Source organism: Lates calcarifer, linkage group LG4, assembly GCF_001640805.2.
Source record: "Lates calcarifer isolate ASB-BC8 linkage group LG4, TLL_Latcal_v3, whole genome shotgun sequence".
Taxonomy (NCBI): Eukaryota; Metazoa; Chordata; class Actinopteri; family Centropomidae; genus Lates; species Lates calcarifer.
The window spans coordinates 19,788,379-19,802,941 of record NC_066836.1 but is presented as its reverse complement, the minus strand read 5'-3'; the positions used below and the strand labels follow the sequence as shown (position 1 = coordinate 19,802,941).

At 37.4% G+C, this 14,563-nt stretch overlaps 1 protein-coding gene across 6 annotated transcripts; it reads left to right on the top strand.

Moving 5' to 3' along the window:
* Positions 1–4: 4 nt before the first annotated feature.
* Positions 5–14,517, top strand: si:ch211-14a17.10 (putative leucine-rich repeat-containing protein DDB_G0290503). Of its 6 annotated transcripts, XM_018677521.2 has the most exons (55): positions 5–169; positions 295–353; positions 462–506; positions 611–635; positions 789–857; positions 957–1,046; positions 1,133–1,201; positions 1,342–1,437; positions 1,678–1,764; positions 1,860–1,958; positions 2,526–2,591; positions 2,692–2,781; positions 2,879–2,965; positions 3,054–3,143; positions 3,348–3,437; positions 3,650–3,718; positions 3,976–4,038; positions 4,141–4,203; positions 4,291–4,368; positions 4,477–4,560; positions 4,686–4,772; positions 5,243–5,326; positions 5,423–5,491; positions 5,590–5,679; positions 5,849–5,938; positions 6,029–6,112; positions 6,199–6,261; positions 6,343–6,405; positions 6,499–6,561; positions 6,652–6,720; positions 6,829–6,912; positions 7,252–7,338; positions 7,494–7,577; positions 7,685–7,753; positions 7,892–7,981; positions 8,149–8,238; positions 8,322–8,411; positions 8,500–8,562; positions 8,648–8,710; positions 9,461–9,529; positions 10,019–10,102; positions 10,692–10,778; positions 10,893–10,976; positions 11,112–11,180; positions 11,277–11,366; positions 11,457–11,546; positions 11,653–11,742; positions 11,841–11,930; positions 12,016–12,096; positions 12,331–12,393; positions 12,592–12,654; positions 12,729–12,875; positions 13,010–13,051; positions 13,148–13,195; positions 13,786–14,517. In XM_018677521.2, the coding sequence occupies exons 1-55, from the start codon at positions 94–96 to the stop codon at positions 14,337–14,339; spliced, it is 4,728 nt and encodes a 1,575-aa protein (XP_018533037.1). In that variant the 5' UTR covers positions 5–93; the 3' UTR covers positions 14,340–14,517. The 6 variants fall into 6 exon arrangements, with proteins under 6 accessions (XP_018533037.1, XP_050926118.1, XP_050926116.1 ...); XM_051070161.1 differs by lacking the exons at positions 4,141–4,203; positions 4,291–4,368; positions 4,477–4,560; ... (6 more) ...; positions 6,199–6,261; positions 6,343–6,405; XM_051070159.1 differs by lacking the exons at positions 4,477–4,560; positions 4,686–4,772; positions 5,243–5,326; ... (6 more) ...; positions 6,499–6,561; positions 6,652–6,720.
* The last annotated feature ends 46 nt before the right edge of the window (positions 14,518–14,563 follow it).

Here is a 14,563-nt window from a genome sequence, read left to right as displayed (position 1 = left end):
CACATTGCTCACATACACCACATTCAATGGTGTATAAGAAGCATTAGAACTCCTGATAGAAGAAGAGTTTTGGAACAGAAGACAGGCAGTGCAATGGCTGGGGCTTCTCACTTCATTTGGATTTCCCTGTTTCTCTCCTGGATCTTTCAAGCTTCGGACAACATACATGGTAAGGAACAGTAATCCATACATATTACTTTTGTTCAGTAAACAGCTACTAGAATGGAAGTATTTTAAAGTCTGACAACTACATTCAGGTGATTGTTAATGGTGAATTTTTTCATGTTTTCTCAGTCCATCAGGAGGTGACAACAGAAAATTCAGAGGTGGCCCGCATCCTTTCACGGATTCCAGTGAGTCCCCAAAACTGTGACTTATCAGATGAGATAATAGTGAGATAATGTTCAGTTTGGGACAGTCCTGACAGGTCTATACATTACCTTCTGCCTGGTTTATTTCAGATAACACTACCAGAAGGAATTGATCCCAAGAATATAAATGTAACGGTATGTAATGATTACTTTTCATGGTTTGTTGTCACTATAGTGACTCATCCAGATTTGCCTCATTTTGCAGTTATTTCAAGTAACTCTTATTTTTTCTCTTACAGTCAATTATTATCAAAACCTGTACTGGTGAGTGGTTCTTTACACCTGTGTAGTACCTAATAATATGTGCATGTCAAACAATTCATACTCCAAATTGTTATTGGTTTGGCATCAGTGTACACAGTGGGTGAGGGTTGTTTTGCTGACTCATAATCTAACATCACTATCATACTTTGTCAGATATGAAGGAACAGTTTATATCGCTGAACAGGAAACTTCAGGAGACAACTCTCCACAACAGGCAACTAGGCAAGTATTCATTCTTTTAGGACTTGAGGTATGTAACTAATTAGGACTGGCAGGCTTACTGTTGCTCTGGGACGCTGTAACCTCTACACTCTTTGACAGATGAAGAAGCTTTTGGGCTGAGGAGTGAAGTCAGGCTGCTGAGACTGCAGCTTGCTACATGCAGTTCAACAGCCTCAGCTGTTACTGGCTGTAAGTGTTTCACTGTAAACCCCACTTTACATACAGTATGTATACAACTAAACAAATGTTAAAATATATCTTTAATTCCTTGACAGCTTATAAAACCCAGCTGCATAACAGACTGAAACAGCTGCTGGAGACGTTTGATAGTAATACATTTCTGAGTAAGTTTACCTGACAAAAGCCACTCCTGTTTTTGATTATTGTTCTTTGGTATATGTCACAGTTTATAATAAAAATATAGATTAGATATTTAGATTCTTCATCATATAGTAATGCACAGTTTTTTGTTTTTTAACCCCAGTTCTGAGAGTCATTCCACTCACCAGGGAAGTGAAAACATTAGAGAGGAAGATCAAACTTGCTGCTAATTCTACTGAAACTACCACTGATATCAGAGGTGAGTATTGTTTTGTTTCTTTGCTCTACATATACTGACAAAGTCTTTATAATTAATTATGATATTATTATTATTATTATTGTTAAATTTCTTTACTGTCACTGCTACTTTAATCAATAATCAATATATATATATATATATATATATATATCATTATATCATAATCCAGTTGGGATGTGTGAATGGCTTTGTTCAGCTAAATGTCACTGAATGAAAATGTATCTAACTTACGTCTCATAGCACTACAGCATGAGCTGCAGGAGAAGATTAATGAACTACATGCTAAGAAGCAGCAAATTGAAAGAAGCCATACAAACTCAGCATTAAGTAAGGGATTTATATTTTTTATAAAATACTGATCTTCCTCAGTAGAGTTATGTTGTAGAGAGGTTGTGAATTGGCTGCTTTTTGTGTGTGTTCAGTTCTTGAGATCATCTCACTGCAAAATCAAATCTGGGATTTGGAACAGGAGGAATCAAGAGGAGGAGAAACTAGTTCTCAGCACAAGAAGAGAATAACAGGTAAATTGTTGTCTGCTTGACTGAAATATTTGCATGTAAAAATATAAGAATTACCTGTCTAAGATTCAGGCAGTACATTTGAAGCATGATTATATAACTTTTGAAACAAGAGGTATTTTTTTTTCAGTTTCAAATAAAAAGTATGAATCTTTAGCTTTAAAACATGCTGTTCAATACACTCAGTGGCTTTGCTGCCACAGCTTCTCTTGGTCTGGTATGACCACTGGCTCACAGTGGCTAATGTTAGTAAATGTTAACAAACATAAAAGAAATAAGGCTGTGTAACATGTTACTGTGTCACTTCACTGACTTTACAAGTCTTCTCCGTTTGTGCTACTAACAATAGCATAGCATTTTGCTAAAATTAGCCTAAAATACCAATTTAAGATAAAGATAAAGCTAAATTTTGTAGTTTTTAAGAGTAGTTTAGCATTTGTCTTGCTTTTACATCGTGTCATTTTCTATCCTCTTTCCGTTTAGCAGTTTAGTTTTGTAGGAATCCATGTTTTAGGATTTTATTTCTGTATTTATGGCTCTTTTTCTGCTTCATCACTTTCGCTTTGTCAGCTCTACAAGAACAACTCGTAAGGAAGATCAGTGAGTTGCGAGGCAAAGGAGATGCTGACTCAGCCCGTCAGTACACCCCTTCATATTTCTTAATATTTCCTTTATAATTAACAATGTTAAAATATCAGGCTCTAACACTGACACATATTCTCCTCTGGTCCTGCAGTGCTGGAGCTGATTTCTGTGCACAGCAAGATTACAGTGACACAGAGGCTCATTGGTATCCAAATAGAGAAATCCAGAACTGATGCTGTTGGTGAGTCCTTAATTCGTTCTATTGTAGATCTTATCTCATATGAGACAAACCATTTTTCTAGAGTTGCACAGAGGCTTCATTCTTGTTTCTTTTTCAGAGTACCAGAGGCAGTTTAGACAAAAGGGTGAGCTCCTTAAAAAGAAGATTTTACAGTTATCTCGTGAGGAGAACAACACAGAACTTAGTAAGTATGCAGCAAAATATTTTTTCCCTTGTTGTTGTGTTTACTGCAGCATTAATTCACCATCCTCTTATGTTTTTTTGTTTTTCAGCCAAGGACATTTTGACTCTGCAGACTGAAGTGGAGCATTTTAGACAGTTACTGTTAAATGCCAGAACGATAACTGATTCCCGACTTAAAGGTGAGTTACCCCATAGCCGTATGAAACTTGATCTACTTATGTTTATTAAGTCAAAAGTCACACTTGTGCTAATTTAATGTGGGAATGTGAAATAATATAAACAATAGTTTAGAATTTAACAATAAAAATATAAAAAAATAATAATTATAGTTACTTAACAAAGTTAGAAAAGCATAAATACTTGATTTTTTTTTTTCATTCCAGAACTGAGAGTTATTTTGGAGGAGGAGAAGAAACAGCAAGAAAACTTACAGAAACAACTAGAGGAAACAGACTATGCCCAGTCACAAATGAGTAAGTGCAAGTATGATCTCTGCTTGTATGCAGAGTTTGACTTAAAACTGTTACATATTCACTTAAAAACAAACTACCCTTAAAGTTTGTTGTCCATCATCTTGGTTAACTCATTTGTGGTACAAATATTGCATCTCCACAAAGAAAAAGAACAGGGCACCCATATACACATATCAAAGTCAATCACTGAAGTATTTTTTCACTGTAACCAGTCATGAAGATCATCAGCGTAATGAAAGAAGTGAGAGAACTGCAGGATAATGGGCAACAGCAAGCCACCAGTAAGTCCTGTGTTATTAATTCTGGTGTTAAATTCATGCAGAAAAGCAGCTAATATCATTTTAAAGTCTTTTCCTCCTTCAACTATCCATTCATTTTTACGCAAAGTTACCAAGGAAATACATATCTGTTGCAGCCTGTTATGATAAGGTGTAATCACGGTGACAAAATAATCATCTCATTTTGCTCTGTTATTTTCTCCTTCACATCAAATCTGTGACAGTTTTGACTGACTTTATGTAACATTGTTTTGAATCAGCTCTTGAGGCTCTACTTCAAGCCAAAGAAAGGGAATATGCCAAAGCTCAGACTGAAATAGAGGGTGAGTCTTTTATATTCTTATGAATAAGACCTTTGTTTGAAAGTTTTATCATATAGCTTCAGGTGATGGAGGAAAATCTGACTTACACTTTCCAAATAACAGAGCTGCAGAGGAAACTGCGATTAAAGAGTGAAGAATGCTCTGGACTTGAGGAAAGATATGCATGTAAGTTGTAAATATGACTTCAGGTAAAGTCTCTGATGACCCATGTTTTAGTTTCAAGTCTGATTTATTTTATGTTTCTGTTTCTAGACATAAATGACATAAAGACTGAATTTGAGCAGAAGATTGCAGAACTCAACAGGACCGAAGACTCCAAAGCAGCACTCAGTGAGTAAAATCTCTCCATTTTACATGAGAGGCTTCAGTGTGTCTACCAACTGTTTGTTTCAGAATTATAGACCATGTAGTGATGTTTGCTCTGTTTTTCTGGTTTAGTTCTGAGTGTGATAAACCTGCACAATGAGCTGAAGACTCTGAGGGATCTGATCCCAACCACAGCAGACCCAGAAAGGATCTCAGGTGAGTAACACATTTGATACTACAGCTCTCGTATCTGTATTTACCAGTTACTTTTACATTAAGAGATTAATTTTCTTTAAAGTAATTCTCTCCCATTATATCTGCCTCTCTTTGTCTCCTCACAGAGCTGCAGAGGCAACTGGAGGAGAAACAAGTGGAGCTGAACTCCAAGACTGAAGACATAGAGAGACTGATTCCCAACCCCAAAATAAGTTAGTTCATTGTTTTGATCCTCTGTGACGATCTGAGTCACTGTTATTATTATTTTAAGATAACCTTGTTTTCTCTGAGTTTGGCCACAAAAAAGCCACAAACCATGGCCACAAAAAAGCATTATTAGACAGGGTACCACCAATGAAAATTAGGTCAATTAAAACTAGATCAAATTTGATTAAAAACACACACACAAAAAATGTAATAACACTTGTTGGATTTTTTGTGGTTTCTAAAATATGTATGACTTTAAATTTACTTTTTACTTTGTTGTATGAAAAATGTAATCAGTCATTGCATAGAGGAAACAGACTTTGAGAGTGGCTCTGGTACAAAAGGCTAAAATAGTGTGAGAGACAAAGGACACTTCAGGTACAAGTTTGTTGTAATGAACAGCATTAAACTGTCTGGAATCACATGACTGATTTCTGATACAAAGAAAATCACACTGCATATTTGTCTGTTACAGTTTTAACAATCATTGAGCTGCAGGATGAAATCTGGGACCTTCAGAAAAAGGCTACCAATGGGACCAGGAGTAACCATGTTAAAGGTTAGTCTATTTTAAATGCCAATTTAAAAGCTTAGAGTGAAATAATTTGATGACTGGATGTAATTTACATTAAAGACTGTACTTTTTTTTTCCAAGAGTTGCAAGACAGAGTGGATGGCCTTATCAGTGAAATAGATGACAGAGGCCACGAAAACACAAAACTCAGTGAGTCTGAAATTACTGTGAGAAGTTCTTTACAGTCTTATTACAGTATCTTTTGGAGTAGATTACATTTTTGCCCTCTCTGTTGTTGTTTGCTTTAGTACTGAAAATTATGACACTAGAGAGTCAGGTGGAGCAGCTGCAGAATCAGTTGTCAGACCTTCAGGAGTTGCAGACCACTCATGGGACCCGTAAGTATCTCCAGCAATCCTTTACGAATACCTCTGTCTCTACAACATACATACTACTTAGAGTCAGATGATACAGCAGCAGACTGACAAACAAAGTTCAGTTGTACCTTGATTTCCTGTACAGAGCAGACTGAATTGTTGAATTTTGTAACTCTCTGATTTGTCTCAGAGCTCAGACATGAACTTAAAACCAAGAGGAAGAAACTGCAGGATTATGTCACTGAGCTCCGTGAGAAGAATCAGACAAAGGCCCAGTTAAGTAAGTGAAGAGGGAACACTGTGTTTACATTTATTATCAAGAAATACAGTAGTCTAAAATCCATTTCCTTGTAATTTCGGTGTTCCACAGTTCTGAGAATCAGTAATCTGCACAACCAACTCAGAAACCTGGAAGGAGAACGGCACAATATAAACACATCTTTAACAATTATGCGTAAGTATCCACTAGAAAGCATCTATGATTGCAGAATTTACTGAAGAACATTTATCTCTAACATCAAGCAAAACTGTTTTTTCTAGGACTGAGGGAACAGCTGAGGGCAAAAATGGTGGAGCACTCTCGTGATCTGACTGAGATCAACAGTGAGTTTCAATTGTTGTCGAATGTTTAGGTTGCTGCAAAAGAAAACCTTGACTAACTTTACATTACATGTTTTAAATCAGTCCTTCAGAATCTGCTTCAAACCAATAAGAGGGAACTGTCCATTACTCAGGCTCACGTTGAAGGTGAGTTGATTTTTCACTGAATAAGACTGTCACAGTTAAGACTGCTCTGAAGGGAGGGCTTTGATGACCTGGCCTTCTCTTGTCATACAACAGAGCTGCAGAGGAAACTGCGATTAAAGAGTGAAGAATGCGTTGGACTTGAGGAAAGATATGAAAGTAAGCTGTAAAAATGTCTTCAGTTAAAGGTTCTGATGATTTGTGTGTTAGTTTCAGGTCTGATTTATTCTATGTTTCTGTTTCTATAAGACATAAAGACTGAATTTGAGCAGAAGATTGCAGAACTCAACAGGACCGAAGACTCCAAAGCAGCACTCAGTGAGTAAAATCTCTCCATTTTACATGAGAGGCTTCAGTGTGTCTACCAACTGTTTGTTTCAGAATTATAGACCATGTAGTGATGTTTGCTCTGTTTTTCTGGTTTAGTTCTGAGTGTGATAAACCTGCACAATGAGCTGAAGACTCTGAGGGATCTGATCCCAACCACAGCAGACCCAGAAAGGATCTCAGGTGAGTCAGTCAACTGTGTATCTGTATTTACCATCTAATTTGCACTGTGAAAATGGTTATGGCTTCATCTTGGTGACAGGTGTGGCCAGAACAGAAGTGGAGATTGTGACCATATTTCCCACAACTTGGTTGGTGGAGGCATACAACCACGAGGCAGTAATTCTAGTATTTATAAAGATTTACAGGAGCACACAAGATCATTTCACTTGTCTCCAACACTCAGCGACATTAACAGTTTTGGTATCTTGAACTCCTCTTAAAGTAAAATGGTTTGATACTTTGGTGTCACTTAATTTTTCTGCCTCCTTCAATTGTATCTGCCTCTTTGTCCCCTGACAGAGCTGCAGAGGCAACTGGAGGAGAAACAAGCAGAACTGAACTCCAAGACTGAAGACATAAAGAGACTGATTCCCAACCCCAAAATAAGTGAGTACTCTGTGATGCACTGTGTGTTATCTGGGTCATGGTCAAACTTCACACTTGTTAGCAGATTTGTCACAGCCAAAGAAGTTTGTTGCTGCTGGTAGGACACAATTTCTGAGGTAATGAACCCAGTCAAAATCACTGCTTGTCTGTTACAGTTTTAACAATCATTGAGCTGCAGAATGAGATCTGGGACCTTCAGAAATATCCTACTAATGCAACCACAAATAACCGTATCACAGGTTAGTCTATTTTAAAAGCCAATTATGCAGATCAGAGTGACATTATGCGAAAAATGAAATTACAAATAACAAAATTCAGTTTTCATCAAAAGTTTTTTTTTTCCCAGAGTTGCAAGACAGAGTGGACGGCCTCATCAGTGAAATTAGCGACAAAGACAATGAAAACATGAAACTGAGTGAGTGTCAAATAATCATGAGCAGAAAGGTTCACAGACAAGTTGTACTTCTCTTCTTTCGTCCCCCTGCACAGTTTATTTGGGATCCTGCTACAGTTTCTTTTGAATTAAACAGTATTCTGTCATGTTGTGCTCCAGCGCTGAATATCATAACACTGAAGAGTCAGGTGGAGCAGCTGCAGAGACAGTTGTCAGACCTCCAGACGGTAAAAGCCTCTCAAGTAACCCGTAAGTATCTCCAACAACATTTTACAAAATTAATTCCAGGCAATTACATCATAACCTGATGCTAAGGTCTGTAATATTGTCATTATTGTACACTGATATTCTGCATTTATCCTAATATACTGCATTAAATAAATAAATATATTTTAACTTCCTCAAATTTGCCTCAGAGCTCAAAAATGATCTTACTATGAAGGAGAACGAGCTGCAGAAATATGCCAGTGAGCTGAATGAGAAGAATCAGGCAACTGCCAGATTAAGTGAGTAAAGAGGGAACATGGTGTCTACATTCAGTACTGGGGAAATGTTTTCTGATATCATATGTTCTATCTGTGTTCCTCAGTTCTGAAAATCACTGATCTGAACAGCCAACTCAGAAAACTGCAACAAGAAAAGCAAAATGACAACCAAACAACTTCTGCTGCAATTACTAGTGTGTATCTTATTTCCCTTTGACATTACTGAAAACATACATTGGCTGTGACGTCTTCTGAAGCTGAAGCATATGTTACTTTTTCTAGAGCTAAGAGAACAACTCAAGATAAAAGTGGAGGAGCACATTCGTGATCAGGAAGAGATCAAAGGTAAGTTCAGTCCTGATGTAATTTTCTGCAACAGTAGATAAATAAAAGACAATTAATTTGAATATGAACATGTCACTTGTCCTAGCTCTGGAGAATAAACTGAATGAGACGGAGGCTCAGTGTTCCAACTTTGAGCAGAAAATTAAAGGTGAGTGTAGTCTCTGTTGACTTATTACTTACTGTTCCTACTGGCCAACAGTGAACATTATTTTGACCCCATGGCAGGAAATAGTTTTCTCCCTGTGCCTGTGTGGGTTCTCTCCGAGTACTCCAGCTTCCTCCCACAGTCCAAAGACATGCAGGTTCACTGGTGACTCTAAATTGTCCGTAGGTGTGAATGTGAGTGTGAATGTTTCACACAATCTGTCCAGGGTGTACCCTGTCTCTCGCTCAATGTCAGCTGAGATAGGCTCCAACCCTTAACGGATAAGCAGTTTAGATAATGGATGGATGGAAAATAGGTAAATAGGAGAGTGTCTTAACTTTTTAAAATTAGCAAATGATTGTACCATACAGAGAGGACATGATGTATCAGTGACCCCATGTCTTTTTAGCTGTGTTTTCCCAAACACAGGACTGTAGTGGTTTACCAAGTTTTCTTTTAATATTGTACCAAACAACTCCAGAGCCTTATTACAGCTCCAGCTCTGAAGGTTGCAGGGTATTATTCAAACAAACTTTTACAAATCAGTCCCTTTAGAAACTGTACTTTATTGTCCCACAAAAATGAAGAGCGTCAGACTGCTTTTTGAAGAAGTCTATGGAAGCAAGAACAACCAGTCAGCTGAAATGGTTACATAATCTTTGGTAAACCTTTCATCCAAAGAAATACCAGCTTTTAACGTAATGACTTAATCTGTCAGTCGGATCAACACTTGTCATAAATGTTCTCTTGTAGATCTGCAGAATGATCTGACTGAGAAAATGAAGGAACTGCAGACCCAGTCTGACAGTGTCACTTCACTTGGTAAGTGATGGAGTTGTGTTATGATTTTCCTCAATCACCAAATGTAATTTTTGGCCTCTCAAATTTCCAGTCCAGTCTACATTGTATTTTACATCAGTGGTGAACTGTGGTTTCTGAGAAGAAATTTAGATATTAGAATAGAAATAGATACATCATCACATTTTCTTTCTGTAAACTCTTGATCATATTTTCTTGCCAGTAAAAATGTCATATTTACCAAGTCCTTTGCACTTGTGCATTAATATTTTGGTGATATACCATGGCTTACTCATATGGATCGTATTTGTCAGAAATCTGATCCTTTGATCATGTTGGAAAAAAATCTACTGCACATATGAATACAGTCGATTGTGGGTGTGAATGCAGGAAACTCATTTTTTACTTAAATGAGAGTTCTGTTTCGTATAGGAAGTTTTAAAGATGGGGAAAAACTATTTGAATTTGAATATCGTTCTTTAGTTTATCTGTTAAACAATCTGGTTCTTTCAGCTCTTCAAGTTTCTACATTAACCCTGCAACAGGAGGACTTAAAGAGGCAACTACAAAACACTGAATCCAAAGCCAAAAGAACAGGTCAGTGTGTTGAATTAAAGGATTGCTCTGGTATTTTATAACCTGTGCCTTATTTTCTGTCATTTACTTTTTAAAGAGTAAGATCCTTTTTGGTAACTTTGGTCAATATTGCCATATATGGTTTCCAGGCTCCATTGATAAAAACAGTAATGTTACCTTGCAGAACATGGGAACTGTTGGAATACTATTGTCTTTATCAGTCAGTTTGTGTTTGTGTGACTTTCAGTAGTGGAGGAAGTATTCAGATCCTTTACATAAATAAAAGTACCACACAATAACACACAAACTAACCCATCAAAGCAATTGGTATTACAGCAGCTCCCGTGTTCTTCAAAGTAAAATTCCCGTTTTTGTCAATAGAGTCTTGATATGTAGTGATGTTTCTGGTTAAACAAAAATGATCTTACTGTTTCATGAAAAGGCCTGTCTCTGTAGGAGCCCTGTCTGTAATGTTGTCAGACATTACATCAACAATCTGAGCCTGTCAATGGCAAAAACAGTTTGGTTAATTGGTGACTCTAAATTGAGGTATGTGGAGCAGAGGGTGTATAGGATAAAGGTTAAACACAGTTATGTCTTTCCTATGCAGAACTTCAAAAACTAATAGATGAAAAGAGTAAAGAGGTGGCCACTAAAACAGAGGAGCTGAAAGCAAGAAGCACTCAGCCACAAAGACGTGAGTAGTATTGAAATCACTGAGTTATACCATACATATGGTCAACATAGGAAAATGTACGTTGTAGAATAGGATTATCAGTTAATGTTGGATTAATGTTCAACCTTCTTTCAGTTCTACAGATTATCGCATTACAAACAGAAATTGAGAAAATTGTGAATGTGGCAGTAAATGACTCTGATTACGCTAAGATCAGAGGTGAGTGACAGAAACTATAGTATCTTCCCTGTGTATACTGAGTCCAGACTAATGACACTATATAACCTCTAATAAAATAAATAAAATACATATGTCTCATAAGAAATGATGGTTTTCTACATCTCCTGTCTGCAGCACTCGAAGACCATTTGAATTATCTGGTCGAGGGAATTCAAGACGAACACAGTGAAAATATCAAACTAGGTGAGTCATCATCAAAATCCCAGTAAAATCAAGTGGTTTTGTCATCACTGATCATGTATCCAGTGAATTTATCCAATCCAACCTTTCCTCTCTCAGTGTTTAAGGTCTTGACTCACCAAGAAGAAATAGCAAGACTGAGAAAGCAAGGAAAAATTCAGACAAAAACTCTGTTAGAAAAGATTAAAGGTGGGAATCTGTAAGAAATCCTTAATTTATACAGAATACTTTTTTTGTACATTATGAGGAAGTAAAACATCTGTTGTGTCTCTCTTGAAGGCCTGGAGGATGAACTGGAGAATGTCAGAAATCAGATAGCAGAAAAGACACTGGTGCTGGACTCAAGTGGCATGAGGATTACAAATCTGTGTAAGTCTTTTGTTCAGCCTTGGTGACAAAGAAAAATAGAATTAGGAGGAAAATTATTAATTAGCCTCAGAATACTAAAAGCAGCTTGCTTTGATGTTTTTTTTAGCGGCTCAGATCATGGAACTTCACAGCAAAATCAAACCACTGGAAGATGAAATATCATACCTCAAGGAAACACACACTGAGAACCTTGAAGGTAAAGAACAGAATGTGACAGTGTCATTGTAATAAGCCATCAAGTAATGCAGGCACAGATTTTGATTTGGGTTTCATTGGTCTCATATTCATTTTCAGAGCTTCAAAAGAGAGTGAGTTTGATAAGCAAGCAACTGCAAGACAGTGAACTCCGACTCAAGGATGCAGATGCAAAGAACTTTAACTTGAGTATGAAAATTTCTTACTGGCTAATGTTTCATGTCATGTTGTTTCCTTTAAGCACAAAATAACATTGGGTCTGTGTCTCTGCCAGTAATGGAGATCGCTGATCTGAGGAAACAACTGAAAAAGGCTCAGAGACAGTCATCCAGAACTACGGCAAAAAACATCAATGGTTTGTCAATCTGTTACTTAACCACTGTTGTGTTTCTGCCATCATTCAAGAATTGATTCTTTCTGTGCATATATAAAATCGATGTTATAAAATTACCAAGACTAACAAGTGGTCTTCTGTGTGTTTTCTTAAACAAACATCCTGCAACCTTCCTCCTCTGTCTGGAATGTTGCTGAAGGAAATATTGTTTTTAGTTTTTCATGCAGTTGTGGTTATTCTTGTCTTCTCTCTCAGAATTGGAGCAACAACTTGAAACACAACAAAGAGAGAACAGAAAACTTGAAAACACAAATAGAGGTGAGTACTGTACACCCTAATGTCTTCAATACAGTTTATGTTTTACTGGAATTTGCTTATTGCCAAGAAATAATCTTGGATATAGCCCCTCTTAAACTGTATCATATTGTTTTTATGGATTAAACTAATGTCCTTGACATTTATTACGTTGGCTGGTGTTTGATGTGCGTCTCTGTTGCAACCTCCTCCCTCTGTCAGATTTAAGGCAAGAAGTTGAAGAACTGAAAACGTGCTGCAATGATGACAGAACCCACTGTGAAGGTGAGATCCTTGAGGTCCTTGAGATCCAGTGAGTCATGTGATGCAGTCTTTGAACTGAATATTTCATCAAACAGATTTACAAAGACAACTGCAACAGAGCCAGAGGGATGCCGATCGCCTGCAGCAGCAGCTACAGGAGAAGGATGCCATGCTCAGACAGCTGCAGCAGGATTTAGAAGAACGAACCACGCAGAATAGCCAACTGCAGGAAGGCTACGACCGTATGTTCAACCCTCTGCAAACGCTCATACACGCAATAAGTCCATTCATTCAGTATAACAGGGGAAAGGTGGTAGCTGTTTTGGTGATTATTGACAAACTGTTTAAAGCTTGGTCTTTTCTGTTTCAATGCTAGATCTGCAAAATGAGAATGAAAAACTCAATGATGCTGTACAAGGTAACTATTAGTTCTGTTCAGCAAAGTGTAGAGAATACACTATGATATTACACCCCCCTCCAGAAAATAAATATATGGTTCTTACTCTCTCCCCAGCTCTTCAAAACCAAATAAATGATGTGGAAGATAAGACGGTCCATACTAGTGAGTCACACACACACACACACACACACACACACACACACACACACACACACACACACACACACACAGACACAGACACACAAGTTCATTTCATTTCTCTGATGCACCTATTCAGTGTTATCATTTAAATCCTACACCATAAACACAAACACACTCTTTGCACACAACAGATTTGTCAGATACTGTATAAATATAACTGTATGGCTAACTTTAAAGGGGCATTCCACTGAGTGGTTAGTGGGTGGCTTTACTCACCCTATCAAAAAAAAAAAAAAAAAAGTTGTTTCAGTGGCTCTCTCTCTGATAGTGATATCATCATCAGGGTTATCTCAGTTTGGAGACAACAAATTTAACTGACAACATGCATTACAAACTGAGGGTGTGGAGTTTCAACTAGCTATCCATTTGCGTTATGGGAAATGAAGGGTGCAATATTTTTGGAGCTTGACTCTTACTAAGTATCAAAGGTCAGGATATTTAGGCTTCTGCTGCTTCAGTCTTGAAAAATCTTAAATTTTCTGATGTCAGTTTCCTTTCAAAGTGTGATATATAAATAATACATGTAATTTACTATATTTCTCTATTTACAGGGAAGATGACTTTGGATCCAGACACAGCAAACCCAAGAGTAGTTCTGTCTGCAGGTAATACTGAGATGTCCACCACGGAGGAAATACAAAACATCCCTGACAGTCCAGGCCGGTTTGATGTGGCTCTTGCTGCCCTGGGCAACACTGGCTTCTCAGCTGGTAGACATTACTGGGAGGTGTCTGTAGCTGGGAAGATTTGTTATCATGTTGGAATGGCCAGAGAATCTGCTCCAAGAAAGGGAACAATTAGATTCAACCCAACAAATGGCTTCTGGACTATAGTCCTAAACAAACAAGGCCAGTACATAGCTATTGATAAGGTATCTGCCAGTATTCCAGTTCAGACACAACCTCTTACATTGGGTATTTTACTGGACTACAAAAAGGGGGAGATTTCTTTTTATGATGCTGGTGCCAGATCTCACCTGTACACATTTAGAGGTCAAGAGTTTGCAGACAAAATCTATCCATTTCTCAATATTTGTGTTGAGGATGTTGAAAATCAAACTCCATTTGTTTTACTTACCCCTGGATCAGTTGACTGGATAAAATAGGGAACTGTATACGTTAAGCTTTGCCCTATGTGTCAAATCATGGTAATGTATCACATGCATGATCATCTCAGTATCAAATAAAATAATCCCTGTAAATGCAGAATAGTTCTTACACATACTTCTGTTATGACTGCTGCTGAATGTTTCAGACAATTAAAACACTGCAAATATACAACAACGTATCTTGTTTAATCTTCTATGTGTAAAAATGACTGGTCCTCTTA

Bases quoted from the DNA above. Each gene is read 5' to 3' on its own strand.
- si:ch211-14a17.10 (XM_018677521.2), top strand. From the start codon at position 94: ATGGCTGGGGCTTCTCACTTCATTTGGATTTCCCTGTTTCTCTCCTGG. The intron at 170-294 runs GTAAGGAACAGT...ATGTTTTCTCAG, and splicing joins AGCTTCGGACAACATACATG to TCCATCAGGAGGTGACAACA. The intron at 4,369-4,476 runs GTGAGTAAAATC...TTTCTGGTTTAG, and splicing joins AGACTCCAAAGCAGCACTCA to TTCTGAGTGTGATAAACCTG.